Genomic DNA, 22,910 nt, shown 5'->3' on the forward strand with positions numbered 1-22,910 from the left:
GGCTGCACGTGCCCGAGAACTGCGGCCAACTGAAGGCTGGCGACCGTGAGCCAACCAAGCTGGGCTCCTGGGGCTGGGGGTGGGGGGGGGCGCGGCACCTCACTGCGGCCCGCACAGCAATTTACTAGAGCCCAGGACTCTTGTCATTCAGCTTTATTTTAAGTGCTGGTTTTTGGTTCCCCAAGAGCTGCATGGGTGATGGTCCTGACCACCTGACTGGGGCTCCCTGGGGACTGGGGGGGCGGGCAGGATGCCTCTGAAACGAGCTGAAGGTAGAGGAATCATGCTGATCTTTAACAGGCCCGGGGAAGGCCCAGGCTAAGGGCAGGAAGAGGCTCCAGAGCCACCCACAGGGAGAAGACAGGCTTGGGCACGACCTCCCAGTGGCCCCTCAACAAGGCCCACCCCCTGCAGCACCACTGCAACTTACCGGATCAATCAGAGTCTGCTGAGCCAGGGCTCCTCAAGCTCCTCTTCCACCGTGCCCAAGCGGGGGACCTTACTGCACGAACAGGCAGGCACCCAGAAACCGTTTAATGGTTGCTTACTAAAATGCCTATAACCCAGCACTGCTCCGCAGACTGTGACCCTGCCCCTAGAGAGAGGGCTCTATCTTGGGAGCTTCTTGGCCCTGAGAGTGAGCAGAGGCTCAGGGAGGGTACACACAACAAGGCTCACAATCTCTGGCCTCCTCCCACTGCTGGAGACAATTGAACATTTGAGGGAGGACGGGAGGGAAGGAGGGACCAGCCCTCTGCCCTGCCTCATCTGCTCCTGGCTATGTTCCTATAAGAAAAGCGTTAAGTAGCCCGAAGCCCATGGTAGCAGGACCGACCCTGTGTCCGTGATCCTTGGCGAGCCCTCCCACTCACCCCCCTAAGCAGAGCGGGTGGGCAGAGAGCAGAAGGTAAGCCTGAAGGCCTGGCCCCTGCCAGGGACTCCAGGGCATGGCTCCTGTTCTGAAACCAGCCTCCAAGGTCTAAGCCTATGAGGTCCAAGGGCTTTCCTGCCTTAGGATCTGAGCAGCAGTATGCTCCTATGGCTGAGCCCCGCCAGCTGGCTCATCTAGAACTAGCCTCATTTTGGCATCTTTTGAGATAGGGCGCTGGCCCCAAGCGTACTCATCTAGAGTGGACAACCATAAAGGGTTCAATGCCCAGACATTGTAAGAACTGGGGTGGGGCCCAGACGAGAGGGACATGCGCCCTGCTCTGGGACGACAGCTGCAAAAGACCGTTTCAGGGAAAAGAGACGGGGGGGGCATAAGAAAGGGGGGTATACAGGCAGGCAAGGAGATGGGAGCGGGGTAGTGGTGGCCTAAGACAGAAGCACCAGGGAGCCTCTTCTGGCTCAGCACCAGGCTCCCCCAGGGACCTCCCCAATACTGAACATTAAAGCTGCACCCTGAGGGCTCTGGCCCCAGACTAGGCAAAGGCTCTGCCCCCAGCCAGAGAGGGTATGGGGCTGGGGGCACTGCTGGCAAGATGGGCACTGTGGTTCTATAGTAACATAATCTCGTACTACCTATGCTGAAAACAGAGAAACAGTATAAAATCCCAATACAGTAAAACCATCCTGATGCCACCCCCTTCCCTGCGTCTCAGAGTGATGGAGTGGAAAGGAAGAAGGACCCTTGAAAAAAATCCCAGCATAAAACTTGCATCAGCTCAGGAGAAAGGGTCAACAGTCCCCAAATCAACTTGTGGTGGGGCTCTGGGAAGGCCTCCCCAAAGCCCTCAAAAATGAACGGAGTGCAAGTCTGCCCTCTGGCGGCAGCTGCAGCACAGCCGGTTCGACATGATCAGGGGAAAGGCCGCCCGGAGCGGGGGCGGGGGGCAGAGGACCCGGAGCCAGAGCAAGAACAGGCCCCCAAACAGGACCCACCCGACCCCGCAAGGTGCTGGCCCAGGCCCCAGTGACTGTAAACCTGAAACTCGGTCCGTGAGCTGCCTAAGTCTGTAAACAAAGCCCCACCCAGCCACGCAGGGGGCCAAGTGTAGAGATGTTGAGAGCCACTCAGCCTGCCACCCACCCAGGACACCCAGTGGGAAAGCCTTCCTCGGCTATGGGCAGGTGACAGGTCATTTTTAAATATGATCTGTTCTCTCACAGAAGAAACAAATCCAAAAGCGAAAAAATTTAACAAGGTCCATGAAGCTTCACATCCTTAAGGCGTTCGTTGTCAAGTTCAGTGTGTCCGGAGCAGCAGGGGACTGCAGGGTCCAACTAGCCCAGAGCCCCTCTAGGCAGAGTGCAATGGAATGACGAACTTGCAGCCAAAGGGTGAGTGGTAGCTGATGCCCACCTCCTGGAACACCTGCTGGGGGAGGCCGATGTCACACAGGTAGATGCGGCCCGCACGCTCCCCCAGCGGCAGAGGCAGGCCCAGAGCCAGCGACCACTTGGCGTCGATACCCTGTTCGCCTTCATGCACGGGCGGGTCGATGCTGAGCACCGGCGCCCGGTTCCGGTTGGCCCAGGCCACCGCTGCCTTGTACCAAGGCTGGTCCCGCAGGAAGGCATTCTCGGGGCAGTCCAGGCAGTTGATCACCAGGTCCACGGGGCTAGAGGGCAGATCTGCGGGTGGAAAGAGCGGCACATGGGAATCGCTGTAAGCAGAGAGCAGCCCAGGTGGGGACTAGAACCCAGATGGCCCCAAGGGGGTCTTGTTCTGACACCACTCCGAGGCCTCGCCACAGTTGTTGCAGTTGTTGCAACAAGGCTGGGCCAGGCCCCAGGACTTCCAAGGTTGGGCTGGGTACCAGAGACTAAGGACGTGTCAGCCCGATGGACCACTGTCCTCGTGGAGCCCCCAGGCCGAAGTGTCGTGCTGCTGGCCGTGCAGGTCATCTCTGGGCGCAGCAGATGCACATCCAACTAACACCCTAAGTACATTATGAGCTCTGAGAAGGGGGAGCCGACTGCCGAGTCAGCCCTCCCAGGGAGTCCTGCCCAGAGCCCAGCAGAAATGGGCGCTGACGGCCATGTGCGGAGTGGCCCAACAACTGCAAGCAGGCCAGAGCCTTGAGTTAGCCTCCTCACCCAACCGGAGCCAGCCTGGTCTTGCTGCATCCCGCCCCGCGCCCCCACCCCATCTCATGAAAATGGGGTCTCCTTACAGCCCAATCTTAGGGATAGGGAGGGAACCGGTCACTTCTCCAGGCACTTAAAAAAGTTTCTCTGCTCAAACCAAGCCTCTGGGAGGGACAGCGTTAAGAAGAGATGTCTCAACAACCATGTAAGTCTTGACCAGCCTAAGAGGATAATTTGAGAATAGGAGAAATCAGACCAAATTCAAAGTCAGCATCCTCAGACTTGGCTCTTGGAGTTGAAATTGGAAAGCTTTTAGGTAGGCAGAGGAAGAATTGCCTAAAACAAGGCTTCATGTTACAGATCTCAAGCGGGGGAACCCAGAGCAGACCCGCCCCCTGGCTACAGTAATGATATTTCTCAATTAGGGACTCAGGGCTTCCTTACTTAGAACAGACCACCAGGACAAGGGGTGGGGGGATGTTGCCCGGGGCCAGGAGACTTTCAAGAGTGAGAACAGGGTCTTACTTTCCACATGCACACAGGAGCCTGGCCTGAGAGGAGACTGAGCTTCTGGCCCAGGGTCTGGCCCCAACTTGCCATCTGACCCCTGGCAAGGCCCTTTCTTCGTATTTCTTCTCTCTTCTCCTCCTCCCCCACTCTCATTAGAACCCACTCCAATCACTTTGTCCCCTCCACCCTACCCCACTTGAAATTGCTCTGGTTGAAATCATCAGGGGCTTCCACACAGCAAGATCCAGTGGTTGATTCTCAACCTTCATCTGAGCCTAACCTAGAGCGGCTTGCTGGCAGAGCTGACCGCACCACACCCCGTCTTCACTTGCCTTCCAGGTGCCAGGCTCTCCTGCTTTTCCTTCTCCCTCCCTGTCTGCTGAGCTGCTCTCTCAACTCCCTGACTTGTAACCAAAGAACTCAGACTTAACAACTTCCCTACCTCTTCCTAGAAGATAGCTTATCCAGGCTCGTCAGGGCTCATTCCCACCTACACACTCGGCACTCCAGGCTGGACCCCTTCACCTACCTGCGGACTCATCTGTATCAGTCAGCATTTCCACCTGCATATCCAACAGGCACCTTCCTCCCCAAACCTCCTCCCACAAGTCTTCCCATCTCCATCCTTCTGGTCACTCAGGCCAAACACTTTGCAGTTGTTCTTAACCCTTCCCTGTCACATCCCTTACATCCAGTCTGCAGCCTCTAGCTCCAAAACTAACTTAGAAACTAACCCCCCTTTACCTCCTCTCCCACTACCACCAGCTGGTTGAGATCATCGGGGCTTTCACACAGCCACCAGCATCTCCTTCTGGTTTTGCATGATAGCCTCTTAACACCTCTCTTTGTAAACTTCTAGTCTACTCCCCAACAGCAGCTAGAGGATCATTTGGAATCTGAGCTGAATTCTACCTTCCTGCTACTTATTCCTCCAGTGACTCTCCATCTCAGCTAGGGTAAAAGTTCAAACCCTTACAGTGATCCACAGGCCCTTTACACCTGACCCTGAAATGTCTAATTCTGCTACTCCCTACGCAACCCTCCAACCCTCTCTAGCTCCCTTCCCTACTTTATCTCCGTAACACCACCATCTGGCCTAACAGAAAGGTTACTTCTTTGTCTCTTTGTCCTAAGTAGAATGAAGCATGAATTTAAAAAAAAAAAAAAAAAAGTCTACTGCCACATCCTCAGTGTCAGGAGTAGTACCTGTTCCATAAATGTTTGTAAAGTGAACAAGTGGGTCCCCAGCACTCCATCTGAGTAGTGGGAGAGGGAGGACAGCGAAGGGATGGGAAGTAAGCAAGTCCACACCCGAAGTGTTTCCTTCGTGTACAAAGACTCCTAACAGGCAGAGGACACCTTGCATCCGTGATGTTCCACCCGTCGCCACTGGGCGGCAGCATCAGACCATCAAACTACGTGAGGAGGGGGGAGGCCGAGGCCCTAGCCCAGCCGGACGCAAGTGCTCACCTTTGAGGTTAGACACTTGCTGGCCCTGGGTCTTGCTGAAGAGAGAGAGCTCGTTGGTGATGGGCTCCAGCATCTTGACAAAGTTGGGCAGGAAGAGGATGACGTGGACATCATGGTTGGCCAGGTGCCTTCCGCAGCTGATCCCCTGCGCCCCTTTCACATGCGGGCCACACAGCAGGGCCACTGTGGGCCTCTGGTGAACATTTTTGGGATTCAACCTGGAACAGAAGGTAAACTAGCATTATCAGCTGCAGACCTGCCAATCCCTACGCCCTAAACCAGACGAGCGCCTCTCGGCACCTGTCGCTCTCCAAGTTCTTGGCAGCCCCAGGTCCCAGAGGGGGTGAAAAGCCACCCAACTCCAGGACTACAAGGTGGCATTCCCACGGTCCCACACCTCAGTGTCACTTCATCTGCTGGGTCCTCTCACTATAGGCAGTTCACCCAGATCTCATTCCATAGAACACTGTTGCCAGAACACTGCTCTCTGACCAGAAACACGTAACTGTTCCGTGGGACCTGCGAAGCCCAAACTCTGATTAGCAAAGAGATGAAGTCATTTCCAGATCCTGCCATCCAAAGCTGAGCCATAGGTAAGGAAGTTTGGAAGATTAACTCTGGAGCTGTTCCCAACTCACAGGCAGTGTGGTCTGCCTCCGGAGCGGAAGGCAGGGGGAGATGGACAGCAAGAAATGGGCTTAGGTCCCTCCTTAGCAATGACAGTCACTTACTAGTCTCCCAAAGGGAGGCAGATGACAGATGCTGTTCCAGAGAGGAAACCCCTGTGCTCCAAATACATTTGGGGGAATTTAGCAATGTACTCTGCATATATACCAAACCATTCATTTCCCACACTACATCTGCATGTTAAGGAAACATGATGAGCACTTCTCCCTTCAGAGACACCTGAGTTGTGGCATCTGACTTACCCATGTCTGTTCCTGAAGACGCTTCCTCTCACAGAGGCATCCCCCATCGGAGGACTCAAAGCAGACCCTGGCATCACATAGCTGACAGCAGAGGGCAGGGTCCAGACCCTGGCAACAGACCCATCTGGATGGGAGACCTGGCTCCACTACGTACCAGCAGCACCAACGTGGGCAAGCCTTTCTGCTCTCTGAGCCTTAGCTTGCTCATCCTCAAACACCAGGCCACTATTCACCTTCAAGGTGAAGTCATCAGGACCAAATTAAACACAGCTGTGAAAGCACAGTGATTAAACTGCATGGTACTGGACACACATGAAGCAGATTACTAGCTGTGGTGATCCTTCTCAAAGGAGCTGCAGGAGATGGCCCTTCTGAGAGGTCAGAGGCAGCGAGAAAAGCCAGGTCCAAGGACAACCAGCCCTAAGAAGCTGGCTAGAGGGCCATGTGACGGGGTGAGGACATTCACACCCTGCCCCCACACTGCTGTTTCTGAAATCTGTCGGCAGCTCAGCTCCCTACTGCGAAGCTGTTGCAAAGCCCTACTTCCCAGTTCCAGAGAATGACTTCACAGATCCCAGCCACGACCACGGGCTCTGTTCTATCCGCCTTCGGCACAGGCTACTCAGACCCAGACCCCTCGCCCTGCTGCTGGCCTCTGTTAATAACCCCTCCTCTGCAGGACTTCGCTTGGATGCTACTGCGGCTTCCCGGATGATCCTCTGTTTCCTCTACCGCCGCAATGTGCTTTCTGGAGACCTCACTAGCCTTCCAGAGCGCAGGTGTAGTATTTTATTCTCATGTCCCTAGTCCTAGCACAAGGACTGGCACATGATATCAGTAAATGACCACAAATAAAATTAAGCACTGCTTTTGACATATGGGCCCAGAGGGCAGGTAGGAAGGCACCAAACTCCAGCTCTCCCACTGGGTGGTTCTAGAAGTTCTCAGGTATGGAACTCGGGGTTGATCTCTGAGTGAAGGACAAGTGCCAAAGGCTGAGTCTCTGAAGGCTCTTAGAAGGGAGGCCTCTGGTAGCCAGGAGTGTCAAAGCCAGCTGTTATCAGGAAAGAAAGGGTCAAAGGGCGGCTTGCTGAGACAATAATGAGGACTTCCGGGAGGTGGGCAAGAGGGGCAAACAAAACCCTCAGAGCACCCAGGAAAGGGACTTCACAGAGGGACGCACACTGACAAACTCCTCCAGCAGAGCAGCACCTCCCCACGCGTAGCCCCCGCCAGTCCGGAGGCGTTTACCTGTTGGGTCCTCCGAGCAGGGTCAGGGCCATCTGGCTGGCGCACACTCCTGTCATCTCCAGTCTCCGCTCCAGAGTCAACCCGTGCTTCTCAGCCACAGACAACAGCTTTTTATGCAGTTCATAGGAAACACTTGGGACAACCAGGCCAGAGTCTGCAGTTCAAAAGGAGGTGAAGAGAGAAAGGGAAAGTGATTACAGGAAACCAGATCCACAAATGTTTGTACTTGAGCCAGGATTCTGTGAAAGCCAAGACTCTGAGACTGGCCCTCCCCTGGCCTGTCGGCCTAATGTGGGACGGAGGTGTACCATGGAGGCCCCCAGAGTAGCGGGTGGGGAATTAACAACTTGCGCCCAGTCCCAAAGAGCAGGGGCAAGCTTAAGCTGTCTTAGCACTTGATTCTTTAAGATTTTATTTGAGAGAGAGAGAGCGCATGCATGCAGGCACCCACGAGCAGGAGCGGGGGGAGGGGCAGAAGGAGAGAGATGAGCAGACTCCCTGCGGAGCAGGGAGCCCGATGCAGGGCTCCATCCCAGGTCCCTGGGATCACGACCTGAGCCGATAACCGACTGAGCCACCCAGGCGCCCCCCTCGTAACAGTTCAGCTTCAGACCATAGAAGCCAAAGCTACCTGGATTGCTCGGGTTATTACAGGGAAAGGCTGGCATAGCCTGCAAACAGCAGCCTGTGCGCCACGTCAGAAAAGAACAGGCTTTTTTCCGAGTGGGGGGAATGGCACCCCTGGCAGTGGGACTGTCCTCGCGAGCAGACTCCTCCTTCCCCACAAGTGGAACAGGTGCCAAGCCTCTAGGCCCTCTGCCCCCACCGTGCCGTCCCAGGTCCCAGCTGGATGACTTGCCCATCCCATCCGCTCCCCACTTCCTCCTCCTCCTCCTCCTTAGCCCTTCCTCTTTGCTTAAGAAATTTAATGAGCAACTTGTTTTTTCAAATAATTTGTCATTTTTCTCCCAACATTTGGGGCGAATGTAACCTAATGCTCAAACCTCAGGGCAAGAGTACATGGAAAGCAACCTACTCAGAAGAATCTTGAACATTTGCCATAAAAAAAAGGAACTCTATAAAGGTTGGGGAGAATCACTCAAAGTACAGCATGGAAAATACTTGGTTTATAAGGCCAAAGTCTGCAGCAGCTGAGACACTTGAGTCTTACCTGCATTAGCACCAACATACGAGGTGCATTTCAGGGCCCAGAAAACCAGGACAGGAAAGAAACACCAAAGTAAAAAACTGTGATCTGTGATGAGCAGCTCGTCTTGACAACCAATGCCATCTGACAAATACTAGAAGCCATTGGCCTGGCCCCAAGGGAGCAGACCTTTGCCAAAGAGCCCCATTTGGCCTCACTGGCTGACAGACCAACGCACACAGATTCCAATTAGCAAGTCATCGTGGGACTGCATGTAACTAGTTTTGTCTGGCTGGATCAGATGCCTTTTCAGAGCCTGTGTCTTCATCTATACTGGACTGTAAACTCCTAAAAGCAGGGAAATAAACCCTTTACTTCTTTGGCCCCCATCTCCTCAACTTGCTTCAGCTACATTTATCAACAGAGGTGAGTCCTCATCAAGTACTCAAACATAGTGCTATTTCTGGTCTGGCCTAACTCTATGGTAGAAGTTTTCAGGAAGTTCATCATCTTATCCTATTGGTTGCAAAGCCCTGTCTAGAAAAACTTGTCTTCCTCCCTGATCATTTCAGAAATAATTTCTTGAAGTTCTATCAAATATCCAGCCCTGCCTCCACAGACTCTTAAAACCACACAGAACGAGGCTATGGCAGTACATTTGAACAACAGGAATCCAAGCACAAAGACTGAAGCCAAAGCACCAAGGTATATATCCTGTCAAAGGAAGGCAAAATAGTAACTTAATGTAGTAATGACAATAAGAGATGTCTACACATCAAAATTAATGCTATCCTGTTGGTTAACTGAAGCCTTCTACCTGCCTGAGTCCTATCCCGGCCTTGGCACAAACAGTGCCATCAGGAACATGGATGGTCTCTTCTCTCTTTCCGAAATGTCAGTCCTAAGTTCCAATGCTGGAGGCTGCAGCCTGACCTTGCATGTCAACAGCTGATTAAAACAGCCATTTTTATGGCCTGCTCCAGGCACGCACATATTATCAGAACTAATTAGGAATCATTGATAGCAGTATGAAAAGGCCAAAGGAATTCTCAGGAGTCCTAAGCCACTAACCACCTTAAACCTGTCAGACAAGTCATGCCTACTTCAAACACCCTCTTTACCTGCAAAGTCACACAAAAGAGAGCTTTCCTTTGACCTGTGCATTTCTTCACCCGTTTATCTGCTTTCTGGTGAATCTGAAACGGGTCAAGGTAGGGGGTCCTGAGCATGTCACCCTACAAGTCAAGCATCCTGTGGGTCTACATCTTGTGCTGTAGGCGCAGGCACCTCCCTCTCCCATCCCGAGGGCTCTCTGGAGGCAGGCTGAGCGTTTTCTCCTCACAGTCCTGAAAGGTACAAAACTCACAGTACAGGGAGGGGAGAGCAGAGCCCACACCCCGGCTGGCTGGCTGCTCCAGCGGGGAGCTCTCTGATGCTGGGGAGCGCTGCTGATGAGCTGGCACACTTTGTAGCCTAGGGCAAGACAAGGCCGGGGTCCTTCCTCCTCAGTCTGCCAGTTACAGGGCCTAGGACTCTGCGGTACCCTACACCGTTTCCCTGAAAGGGACGTGCAAGCACCACAAAATGTTCCTTTTCAACATTTACACGTAAAGTCCCACCACCAGTCAGACTGGCTTATCAGAAACAGGCAGAGGGAATAAAACAAACTCCAAAGGAAGGGAACCAAGAACATAGCGTGTAAATGGCAAACAATAACATTGCCAAAGCCTGAACATGAGCCAAGCCTAATTATGTTTGGGCTGGCAGGTGGATCTTCATTGTTCTGGAACCAAGGCAATAAAATCCATTGGTAGGGTTTCTCTCACTATGTATTTTACAGCTGTCGGTGAAACAAGAAAGGGAGATATAATTACAGCCAGTTCGTGACAAGCAGAGCACATCTTAGGATCTGATTAACCTTAGGGTATCCAGGAAAACAGCTTAAGCACACTCTGTACAGAGGCTGGGAGACAAGACTCCTCCCAAACAGCTCACTCCACAGCATGAGGCTGGGGCCCTGCAACCTCACAGGCCAGCCACCACAGTGCCTGCTGCGGCCTCCCCTTCTTCAGGTCTCTCTCCCTTCCACAGGCTCCTTCCAGTACATACGACTTAAGGCCTCCGCCTCGTTCTCACACCCTCAAGCACCATGTCCAAACCTTCTCCAGCAGCTTCTGCGTGTACATCCCTCCCTGACCTTCAAACCTCCCAGCCTTTTGGTTGTGTGACAAGACTCCCACAACAAAGTGTCAGCTCCGATCTAAACTCAATCCTCACACTGACATGGCCCTTTAGTTAGAAAGGCTGTGTGCGCCCCATGTGTTACCAATGAGGAACACAGCTCATTGAAGGCTCCATGCCTCACTGAGGGCATGGGATTTCTCCAGGACTATGAATTCTGATTCCATTCTGTGGGGGTCACACAACTGTGGGGGGATATCACACTGGTTTGGTTTGGTTTTTTAAGTTCTTACTTTAATTACCCAGTGCTCATCACAGCAAGTGTACTCCTTAATCCCCATCACCTATGTCACCCACACCGCCCACACCTCCCCTCTGGTAACCAGCAGTATGTTCTCTATAGCTAAACACACGGATTCTTTTCAGGAGTATAAACCAGTAAATTCATACCCTCAGACCCACACTGTACAAGACAGCCCCTGTAGATTTACAAGAAAGCTACATAAAATGAAATTTGGTGTCACCTGTATCTCTGAAAGAAGGATTAGCTACAAGAAGCCTAAATACTCAATACTCTTCATTAGGGCCCACAAGGCCTCCGTGATCTGGCCCCTGTTTACTTCACCCCCTTTACCTTGGACCCCAACTCCCACCACGCTCCAAGGCACCTTGGCTGCCTTCTGATTCCTAAACATATTCCAAGTCCCTTCTGGCCTCAGGAAGCATGTCCCCTCTCCTGGGACTCTTTTCTCTCTTCCAATGTTCTACCCACACTCATAGCTGGTCCCTCATTTTTCTTAAAGAAGTCCCTCATTTGTCTCCTTCCCCTCTTAAATATCCCTCAGTCTCAGCAGGCTGCTTATTTTCTTCACTGTACTGAACACAACTTGTAAATAACTGTTTTCATTTTGGACTATCCATTTTGCCAGACTGCAAGCTCCATGAAGGCAGTGACCGTGTCTGTCTGGTTCACTGTGCTAGCCTGTTCTTCACGGTGCCTTCAGTGTCAGCACAGGGCCTGGTCGGTCTACATAAATATGTGTGGAATTAATGGAAGAATGGGAAGGAGACCTATAAAACTGCCTCAGCGAGTTCCATTCTGCAGCTGGGTAAGAGCCCAGCTGTAACCAAAGGTAAGTGTGGGTGAGGTGTTTCAGATTCTTTCCCCACCTTTTCCTTCCCCCACTTACAACAACTAGACAAACCCCCTGTCCACCCTGGACCTCATTCCTTCAGGTTAAAGCTCCACTGAAACAAGCTTTGGACTCAAGAGGTAAAGGACCTCCTGACAAGATGGCTTATTAATTATGAAGGGGAGAAGTATCTTTACAAAGAAGAAACTCGGTGGACGATACCTCACCAACTGATTAACTCAGCCCCAAAGGTGAGACAAACTGACACTGTATATTCTTACGATGTGATACCAAAATCGTGGGGAAAAGGTTTAACATGAATCACGTGGAACATAAATCACATGAATCAAAAGGAACAATCGGGGCACCTGGGTGGCTCAGCTGGTTAAGTGTCTGCCTTTGGCTAGGGTCATGTCCCAGAGTCCTGGGATCAAGTCCCCCATCGGGCTCCCTGCTCAGCAGGGAGTCTGCTTCTTCCTCTCCCTCTCCATGTGTGCTCTCGCTTCCTCTCTCAAATAAATAAATCTTAAAAAAAAAAAAAAGGAACAATCAGTAAATAAAACTAAGGGATATTCCGCAAATCAACTGGCCTAGACTCTTCATAAATGTCAATATCACAAGAGATGACAAAAGTTGTGGGAACTCTCCTGGTTAAAGGAAACAAAAGAGATACAACTGTATCTCGACTACATCTCATATGATGTAATGCACAACTGTTGACTAAAAATACAGCTATAAAGGACATGATTGGGACAACTGGAGAGCTGTGGATAAGGAGTGTATATTAGATAATATTTTGTGTTAACTCTGTTTCCTGAGAGCAATCTTACAGTGTGGTTTTAAGATCAACATCCTACTGAATGTACCGGGAGGTATGTAGGGGTAATGTAACGAAATGTAATGATAGCGACTAAATCTCAAGTGGTTCAGGTATGCGCTTGTGTGTTAATATAAAGTAAATGTGGCAAAATATTAATAGGTGAATCTAAATGAAGAGTGCATGATGTTCATTATACTATTCTAGCAACTTAAAGTGTAAAATTGTCTTCAACATAAAAAAGGTTTTTTTTGGGGGGGGGCACCTGGGTGGCTCAGTCCGTTAAGCTTCTGCTTTTGGCTCAAGTCATGATCTAGGTCATGATCTCAGGGTCCTGGGATAGAGCCCAGTGTTGGGCTCCCTGCTCAGCAAGGAGTCTGCTTCTCTCTCCTTCTGCCCCTCCCCACCGCTTGTACTCTCTTCCTCTCTCTCTCAAATAAATAAATAAAAATGTTAAGGGAAAAAAAGAAGGCTAAAGTATTTAAAAATAAATAAGTAAATAAGTTGGGGGGAGAAAAGAGAGTTAAGTGCCTTCAAAGATGACCAGCTAACACATCAAGCCAGTGGTAGGGTGGGGAGTGGCAGGAGACAAGAGAGTAAAGTAAAAAAACACAAAAACAAACCCTGTTTCCCACAGTTTTACAGCCTAGCTGAAAACAGAAAATATACATGTGCAAATACCAGAAACTAAACTGTTATCCTGAGCACACGTGTAAAGTACAGATTTCAAACCAGGAGCTGCAGGACGCCTGGGTGGCTCAGTCAGTGAAGCGTCTGCCTTCAGCTCGGGTCATGATCCCCAGGTCCTGGGATGGAGTCCCGCATCAGGCTCCTTGCTTGGGAGGGAGCCTGCTTCTCCTTCTCCCTCTCCCTCTGCTTCTGCTGCTGCCCCTGCTTGTGCGCGCTCTCTCTCTCTCTCTGACAAATAAATAAAAATTAAAAAATCTCAAACCAGGAGCTGCAGGTGATAGGTTCAAATTCTCAACCATGCCTGGAAAGGCAGGCAGGACTGTAGTCAGGACAGGAGGGAGAGAGAGCACTCCAGGTGGAGTGGGGAGGAACCATGAACAAAGTTCCACAAGCTGAAATCTGGATGACCTGTGCAGATGCAAATTCCCTGCTGGAGCCCCGAGGCTGATGTGAAGTCTGGCTTAGAGTAGTGGGCAGACCCAGACTTCAGAAGGCTCTAAAGGCCAAGGCCTATGACAAGTATCCACCTGATTATCCAGGCCCAGAAACTCTGAAGGACACCACATTAAAGGGCTGACTACTCCCTCAACTCCTGGCACTGGAGGATCTGATTAGAACCTGAGGTTCCTAAAATCAACCAAGTCACTGACAAGAAAGTCTGCCTGCAGAGACACCATTTCAGAAACTAGATTAACTCTGTTCCATGAAAAGTTATAGTGGCACCTGCTGCAGCACAGGTGTGTTAGTGCAGGCGTTCTGATCCAGAACATCTCCTAGAATTTACCTCCTGATGTGTCCCTGTGGCTCTGAGGAGCACAATCGCTGAAGGAGGTCTCACCACCTTTAGGATAAAATTCTTCAATGGCCACTTCTAAACTCAAAGATTTATTTCTTCCTGAATTCCTGTTGAACACACAAACCCAAAGCAGACTTCCTGATTATCTGTTCTTCAAGAGATAAGCACACTGCTGGTCTTAAAAGCATCAGAATATTTCTTAAGGGACTCTTGGTGACAAGAAGTAAAAGAAGGCAGCCAGAGCTCAGAGGCAGAAATGGAACACTAGCTGTGGAAGACAACTGCCAGCCTCAAACGTGAATGTCAAGCTTGTCCTGAGAGCAAGACACATCCTCACTTAAGTTCAAAGATTTAGCTAGCCAAGGTGGGAAGAGTAAAGAGACAAGCCATAAAGCAGCAGGAACACACCGACTGTGGCTTCACCAGCAGCTCCCCTTCAGAGCAGGAACGAGAACTGCTTTTACCAAGAGAAATGGGCATGTTTAAGTGGTGCTGGACTCAAGGGAAGCTCAGACCAGAGTGCGTCACTCAAACTTGGACTTGATCCTTTTTCAAGACAGTAAACAGTAACTCTACTTCAGGGGCACCTGGGTGGCTCAGTCATTAAGCATCTGCCTTCGGCTCAGGTCATGTTCCAGGGTCCTGGGATCGAGCCCCGCATCGGGCTCCCTGCTCAGCGGGAAGCCTGCTTCTCCCTCTCCCACTCCCCCTGCTTGTGTTCCCTCTCTCGCTGTGTCTCTGTCAAGTAAATAAAATCTTTAAAAAAACAAACAAATAAAAACCTCTACTTCAGGTCATCCTCCTCATATACTTGCTGCTCCCCAAATCTCAGCAGACAGATAGTATGGAGGCAAAGGAACACCCTTCAAGCAAAGCAAATGGGACAACCACAGAGAGTCACTGTCTGCACCAACAGCACCCTGCTGCCTCCCATCTGGGCTTCTAAACACTTGAGGGCAGAAGGCAGAAGGGCACCATTCCAAAACAAATGGTGGAAGTTAAGTAAGAATTCTACCCAGGGCGCCTGGGTGGCTCAGATGGTTGAGCGTCTGCCTTCGGCTCAGGTCATGATCCCAGGGTCCTGGGATCGAGTCCCACATCGGGCTCCTTGCTCGGCAGGGAGTCTGCTTCTCCCTCTCTCTCTCCCCCTGCTTGTTCTCTGTCTCTCCCGCAAATGAATGAATAAAAATCTTAAAAAAAAAAAAAAGAATTCTACCCAATAGGAAGGGTTCTTGAATTAATATACCCAAGAAAAATTTATTAGCATTCAGGAAATGAAGAATTTGAGACACTTTAAAATCATTCCTGATTTCAAAGTCTTACTGGATCACTTAATGCCAACAAAACGGGGATAATAACAAAATGGGGAGAACACTGCAATCTCACAGATGCACCATGAAAATTGTGACCTACATGAAGTGCTTAGAATGGTTCCCCGTGACATAGTAAATATCCAGTGAACTTTCACTACTATGACACTGATGTAATTATAATTATGTTGCTTCTCCTGAACCAGACTCCCACCATCCCCTTGCTGCCACCTCCAAACCTGCTATAATTTGATTACAGAGTAATACAAATTACTCTATAACATTTAGTTACTCTGTAAGGCCCCTGGGGTGACAATGACTTACCCAGAGGATCTAGAATGGTGCCTCACACATAGTATAAATTTTATAAATCTCGATGCTTTGAAATAACCCTACTGAGGCAGCCTTTGCAATTCATATTTGAAGTAAAAAACTGACTAACAATCATAAACTGGGCATTGTACTAGCTATTCCACATGATCTCATTTAATTGACAATTTTATTCCACTTTACAGATAAGGCAACAGGCTCAGTAGCCCCCATTTGGCTACATAACTCCATTCTCTGACTCTACAGAAGCCTCCTCATTGAAGCTTTTAATAACTCCCTGACCTCTCTCTCAGTGTGGTTACTCTACTATTTGCTTTCTCCAAGCTCAGCCACAAAGCACCGCAGGAGGGAAATCACAAAACCATGCAGACTTGGCCCGCCACAGACAGGCAATCTAACGACAACTAGACTCTCAGTGCCATTCTTCCTGCCCCACAGGTTCAATGCCTTTGAATCCTCCACTCTCTTTTCCACCTGCTTTCAACCATCAAATTCCCCTTCATCACTTCTCTCACACCTTTGTCTTCCTTTCCATTCAGGGGTCCAAACCTCTGGTACATTAGTTATGTATGAACCTAGTCTCCCTACTCTGGTATCTCTCCTCTCATTCCACCCTGAAATCTATCATGAGACCAGTCTTCCTGAAGACACTGAATCTTCCTGGAGCTCCTGGGTGGCTTAGTCGGTTAAGCATCTGCCTTCGGCTCAGGTTGTGGTCCCAGGGTCCTGGGATCGAGCCCCGCATTGGGCTCCCTGCTCTGCAAGGAGCCTGCTTCTCCCTCTCCCTCAGCCTTCCACTCCCCGTTTGTGTTTTTTCTCTGTCAAATGGATAGAAACTTAAAAAAAAAAAAAAAAAAAAAAGACTATGTCTTCTTAAAAGAGACTCGGATCATGTCATTTTCAGAATCCTTCAGCTGTTCCCTATGGCATAGGACAACGATAGCATACGCACACAAGGCTCTGTGGTCCAAAGCTTATTTAATTCCTGCTACTCCCCCACACAAACACTCTCCCTCCTGGCCAAACCAGATGATGGCCAATCTCCCACACGGCCCTTTACTCACACTATTCACCAGCACCTACCAGCCTACCCACACATCTCCTCTTTCTCTCTGCCTGGTGAAATTCTGCCCATGCTTCAAGGCTTCTGTCCTGCTCCCTTTGTGAAGCTGTTCCTGATCAGCCCAGCCTTCAGGACCTCTCCTGACTCTCAACATCCAGTGTAATTAACATCCACACCACTGGACTCCAGGCATGTATGGTATCCTTCCATTCCTAATACCATTTTTAGATTAAAAAAAAAAAAGATTTGAGAGACAGCGCATGTGTGCACATGTGCATATGAGGGGGGGAGTCTCAAGCAGACTCCCCTCTGAGCATGGAGCCCCATGAAAGGCTCGATCCCAGGACCCTGAGATCAGAGCTGAAATCAAGAGTCGGACACTTAACCGAAGAAGCCACCCAGGCGCCCCTTCCTAATACAGCTTAATAACGAATACAAGATCTTAGAGTGACTTACACAAAATAAGCAACAGTATTTAGACTAACCTATTTATTTTAGAATAATATGAATGTTGAGCAAAGATTCTTCTTTGAAGCCTTACCTCTCTCCTAACCAGTGTTCTTTGAGAACCTCTTACCACTGAACAGAATGCTCACACACATCTCACATTTTACAGCCAAACTTAATAAACAAGTATGTGACCACTGGATAGCATTATTTAGCAAGCTAAGTCCAAGCTGGAGGAATGTCTTAGAATCTGTGATTGTTGGAGACAGCAGCACTGTCAAAGGACTCGAAAAGGCTTTCCAAAGAGAAAAGATTTGGGTTAAACAAAGAGCTAAATTTAGTTGCTTCCTGAATGTGTTTTCCCAATCAACAGACCTTTTATAACACTGCCCCCATAACACACACACACACACACACACACACACACACACTCACTCCTATTGCCAAGAGGAGTGTGAGCAATTATAGCATAATGGCTTGGAAACTGTTGACACCACTCAGCACGCAGTCAATGTGCTGGATACCAGCAGCAAGCTGTCAAAATCCTCAGACGCAAGCCATCACACCACATGGGTAGTAAACATGTTGTTCTTTTGCTACCCTGGAGATTAGCAGAAAATAAGGTATTTGGGGTTCTAGGACATGAATGCCAAAAGGCTAGCTGGGGAGCTATCCAAGCCACCCTCCACAACTGATCTAAGCTGGTCCGTTTCTGAGGACACTAAAGAGAAATGACCGTAGTCTATTGTGCCATTACACTGCCCATCTCCTCTGAAACTGTTCTTCCTCCTCTTTAACCTAGCTACCTTCCGAAGGTAAAAGGAAATGTGATAGATAAGGTTTGTAAGAGTCTTTATCTCTCTGGGCCTCAATGTCCTCATCTGCAAAACGAGAAAATCATACTAAGTGAACAAGTAACCTAACACTAACACGGTCTTAGGTTGTTTCCCCGCATATTCTAGATAGTTTGCCTTACTCTGACTGTAACATCTGCTTAGAAGACCCCAGCCATGCACTATCTGAGTAAGAGTAGAAACTGAGGCTTGGGTCTTGTTGCTGGAACAGAGATAAAAACCACCTGTAGGAGAAGCTGCTCAGCAAGGCAATGGCTTGCTTGCTCTATTTCCAGCATAGACCCTGCTTGGCAAAAGGGCTTCATTTGCACTCCTATCACTACTGAGGACAAAGAGGAAAACCAGACAGCATGAAGTTGCAGGGCCTCTCATCCCCTCACTGTCATGACTCGATGAAGTGCAACTGGTCACCAGCACACACAAGCCGCCACACCTGAGCGCTTGGCTGAGGACCAGCTCACGTGGTTTGTTGTTCGCTTGTTAATGGCAATTCTGGAAAAAGAGTTTCATGCGAGAGAAGGGAACTTTTTACTTCTGTCATTAAATTAAACAAGGTGTGGGGCGCCTGGGTGGCTCAGTCAATAAGCGTCTGCCTTCGGCTCAGGTCATGATCCCAGGGTCCTGGGATCGAGCCCCGCATCGGGCTCCCTGCTCAGTGGGAAGCCTGCTTCTCCCTCTCCCACTCCCCCTGCTTGTGTTCCCTCTCTCGCTGTCTCTCTCTCTGTCAAACAAATAAACAAAATCTTTTTAAAAATTAATTAATTAAACAAGGTGTGAAAATCAAATTGGGGAGGTGGAGCGTGTAGTAGGAAAAAATTCCCACCCTCCCCTTTGTCTACATTAGCAATGTTTTCTCAGGCTCTTTTAGATCTGAGAATCTTTCCTGAGTCTACTATTCTATTCCTTTTAGCCACTTCACTCCAACGTAGGCTCTATCTCCCCAAGCTCAGGAAATTTAGGGAAACGACCTGTTGCATGACCAGACCACCTCAGCTCAGACAGCTACCAGCAGAGGTGGCTTATTTCGCAAATGAGGGCAGTAAAAGAGGGGAGCCGTAGGGGCAGATGAATAGCAGGAACTGAGTGTGCTACCAGACCTGCTGGATGATGGCTGCCTCTGAAAAGCTTAACACCTGGCAACTGAATCAGAAGCCTGATTCTGAGCTGGGCTGTTTGCCCAAACACAGGTGGTAAAAATCAGAGTTCAGGAAGTCACATGTCAGTGCCACTTAGGGAAACTACCTTAGTAAAGAGGTATGCCCACCAGAGTCCACCTGCAAACAATGGAAAAATAATTTGGTACTCTCTTAGCCTGACAGCCTTTTTTTCCCACATGGAAAGCAGGTGCAAACTTCTATACTCAGCAAACCAAATACAACACTGCTGTCTACAAAAAAGCCACGCCATATCTGACTTTCCTCCAAATGTAATTAAGCCATCTCCATAATAAGTCCTATAACCACTACTACTGTTCCAAATTTATATTCCCTATATTCAAACCCTCAAACCAAAATGAATATTGTACTTAGTTCCTTCTCTACTTAATTAAAATGATTATGATTCCTCCTTCAGCTCTTCAAGATCATTCAATAAGAATGGTTTTCCAACTGTATTTGAAGAAGCCCAGATAATAATGTGGCTTAGTGAGAAGCGACAGGGATGAGGTAGACTACACCTCTCCTATAGCTGGTTTTATCTGCCTCCAAATTCATTTGAGAGAGAACAGAGTGAGAGAGAGAGAGCACGAGACGGGGGAGTGGGAGAGGGAGAAGCAGACTCCCCAACGAGTGGGGAGCCTGAGGCGGGGCTCCATCCCAGGACCCTGGGATCCTAACCTGAGCCGAAGGCAGACGCTTAACGACTGAGCCACCCAGGTGCCCCTCTAATGCCACGTTTGAAGAAAAGATCCTAATGTTAAAACCACTGAGGCAACAGACTAGACTATCGTATACAATGACTGACGTAACTACCAAGGCACTACTCTGTTACGTGAGAAACAGGGACTAGCCAAACCCTCCCTGACCAGGGGTAGTAGGAGATGAGGATAGTATAGTAAACAAATGTAATTTATTGAAACCCCAATTTTAGCCAGTGGTTTCAACCGTCCATCTCTGTTTTTTACCCCAACAACTAGTAAAACAGAATTGAACTTCTGGTGAAATGTACAGGTAGTAACAGGCAAGCCAAAGTGAAAAGCCAAAGATCTGATTATGTGAATCTAGACAGCTGGCTCCTATGCCTTCAGTTGTTAATCATGACACACTAAATAAAGAGCAGACCAGAACCTGTCAGATGTGGATATAAATGGACATGAAATCAGCCCCCTACCCCACACCCCCACATCCCCCCTGGTAGGTAGAATGCCATATTAACCACATTTCCCAAGAGACAATAATAATAGCTAACCACAAAGCCACTTCAGTTAATTCCTACTACAAGACTCTGATTCAGAATTTAAGTCATTCTCTTTTCAGCGTAACTGAAAGGGGAGAGCAGCCGGTGGGATGCAGGGCTGTGCAACTCACCCGTGCAGAACTCCTTGCTCACACCGTGGGGCACTGTGATCCGCCGATAGACAATGGGCTCCGACTCCAGGATGTTCTCATCGTGGCGGTACCGAGTTGGCCTTTCATTTGGGACGCCCCGGGAACGGGTACCGCTTCTCCGCTCATAGGTATCAATCTCCTCAAACACAGCTGCCTTGTCAAAGAGGGCCAGGTTCCCTTCAAAATCAAAATCTGTGTCTGGGATCTCTTCGATATCATCCCCGAAGCACTCGTCATCTTTATTCTTCATTTGGCCATTCTTTAAGCCACTTTTCTTTGGAGTTGCCTGATTTGGGTGTCTGCTACTAGATGACCCTAGAGAAAAAACAGGGACTAAGGTCAGTGTGCCCACAGAAAGCACTCAGTGGAAATGGAAAATACATTAGTCTTTTATGGAGAGTGTTACAGGAATCAAAGTGAAGATGGTAAAGGTAAGCTATTTCTAAATCATATTAAGTAGCACAAACTACCACAAATCTCAAATAATAGATTTCATATATTACCCAAGTAACAGGGAATATAAAATAAGTACGACTCCTGGAAATCTTAACCAGTTCTATCCTTCATAAGGAAATTAGTTGGGGCACCTGGGTGGCTCAGTCGTTACGTGTCTGCCTTCGGCTCAGGTCATGATTCTGGAGTCCTGGGATGGAGCCCCACATCGGGCTCCCTGCTCAGCAGGAAGCCTGCTTCTCTCTCTCCCATTCCCCCTGCTTGTGTTCCCTCTCTCGCTGTCTCTGTCAAATAAATATTTTTTTTTAAAAGGGAAATTAGTAGTGACAGAGGCTTTTTTGACAACTGAATATCAAAAAAAGTAGAAGGGGAAGAGTACAGCAGTCTCTTCCCACAGGTCTGGGTGGTTTGATCTCAAATGTCTAGCAACAGTTAACAGAGAAATACCAGCCCCCCCCCCAAGTAAAATAAGTCCAACTCCTTGTAACCTGAAGCTCACAGGAACAGAATATTCAACTGGCTCCTAATTCTACGCTTACCAAGCAAGCAACCTTCTGATTTTTAATTTGATCTCAGCCTAGACCCCAGCAGGAGAGAATCTCTGCTTTAGAGAGATTCCAGATCTTGAGCCAGGCATACATCTATCACTACAAGTTGGTATTTTGATTTATAAACCTGTTTTTAGATCTCTTAATTAATGTGATCTCTTTTCTCAACACTTGTCAGTAAGCAATTTCTGAACCATCAAATATGACAAGGACCATACTGACCTGATTCTACAGTGACCACACCAAGATGCACAGCAACACCAACAGCAGGCACCCTCTATCTGGCCATTACACACCACTTAACTACTCTTCTGGCAGCCAAGACAGAACACCCCACAGAACTCTCCCAACCATCCATTCCCAGATAACCCTGAATTGAGTTTATACTCTGAGCCAATCTGACCACCCTGAAAGGGTGGACCAGGTTATTGGTATGCCAAATGGAACCTCCAATATGGTTTAAATAAATGTAATGTACTTCCTTTTGAAAGACTGAGCTCTCAATTATTAAAAATACTCAAGTAGAGGGGTGCCTGGGTGGCTCAGTCATTAAGCGTCTGCCTTCAGCTCAGGTCATGGTCCCGGGGTCCTGGATCGAGCCCCGCATCGGGCTCCCTGCTCCACGGGAAGCCTGCTTCTCCCTCTCCCACTCCCCCTGCTTGTGTTCCCTCTCTCGCTGTATCTCTGTCAAATAAAAAGAAAAAAAATCTTAAAAAAAAAAATACTCAAGTAGAGGTTAGAATGATCACAGGCAAACCCCTTCACACACGTATCATCCCAACTATACTACTCTAACTTCTCACAGTAACTCCCTTCTACCCTATAGATCAGCCAGGAGACCTAGGATCCAGCTGCAGTTCTCATTAACATATTATCTTATACCTGTCATCCAACTTTTCAATTTCCACGTATGTAAAATGTTCACTGTTGTATCCCCTGCACAGTTCCTAGCACATAGCAGGCAGTCAAGAAATATTTAACGAATTAATCAACACTGACAAAAACAATTACAATAATTATTCTGAAAGATGTGTACTGGCGCCTGGGTGGCTCAGTCAGTTAAGTGTCTGCCTTCAGCTCAGGTCATTGTCCCAGGGTCCTGGGATCGAGCCCCGCATTGGGCTCCCTGCTCAGCGGGAAGTCTGCTTCTCCCTCTCCCAATCCCCCTGCTTGTGTTCCCTCTCTCTGTCAAATAAATAAAATCTTTAAAAAAAAAGAGAAGAAAAAAGAAAGATGTGTACTGTGTCAACAGAACTCGTGTCCAAATCTTCCTAATGTCAAATACTGGTATGGAAAAGGGCTGAGCTGGAAAATGAGATCTAGGCCTCTGAAAAAAACTAAGGCTGGCCAAAATTATAAAGGAGAGGAAGATCTAGCTGAGCCACCATAAACAGCTTGAATT

General features: G+C 48.9%; 1 protein-coding gene across 3 annotated transcripts in view; it reads right to left on the reverse strand.

The window, feature by feature from the left end:
* Positions 1-138: 138 nt before the first annotated feature.
* The window catches only part of EDC3 (enhancer of mRNA decapping 3), a 61,234-nt gene continuing 38,462 nt past the window's right edge, over positions 139-22,910 (reverse strand). For all 3 annotated transcript variants that reach the window (XM_073877367.1, XM_025884220.2, XM_025884221.2), the window contains 4 exons: positions 20,487-20,822; positions 7,194-7,347; positions 5,014-5,231; positions 139-2,577 (listed from right to left, as the gene is read on the reverse strand). In XM_073877367.1, the coding sequence (XP_073733468.1) occupies positions 2,243-2,577; positions 5,014-5,231; positions 7,194-7,347; positions 20,487-20,822 (1,043 nt within the window). In that variant the 3' untranslated portion in view covers positions 139-2,242. The remainder of the gene's footprint in view (positions 2,578-5,013; positions 5,232-7,193; positions 7,348-20,486; positions 20,823-22,910) is intronic.

This window comes from Callorhinus ursinus, unplaced genomic scaffold, assembly GCF_003265705.2.
Source record: "Callorhinus ursinus isolate GAN/ISIS: 27379988/994484 unplaced genomic scaffold, GSC_fseal_2.0 scaffold25, whole genome shotgun sequence".
Classification (NCBI taxonomy): domain Eukaryota; kingdom Metazoa; phylum Chordata; class Mammalia; order Carnivora; family Otariidae; genus Callorhinus; species Callorhinus ursinus.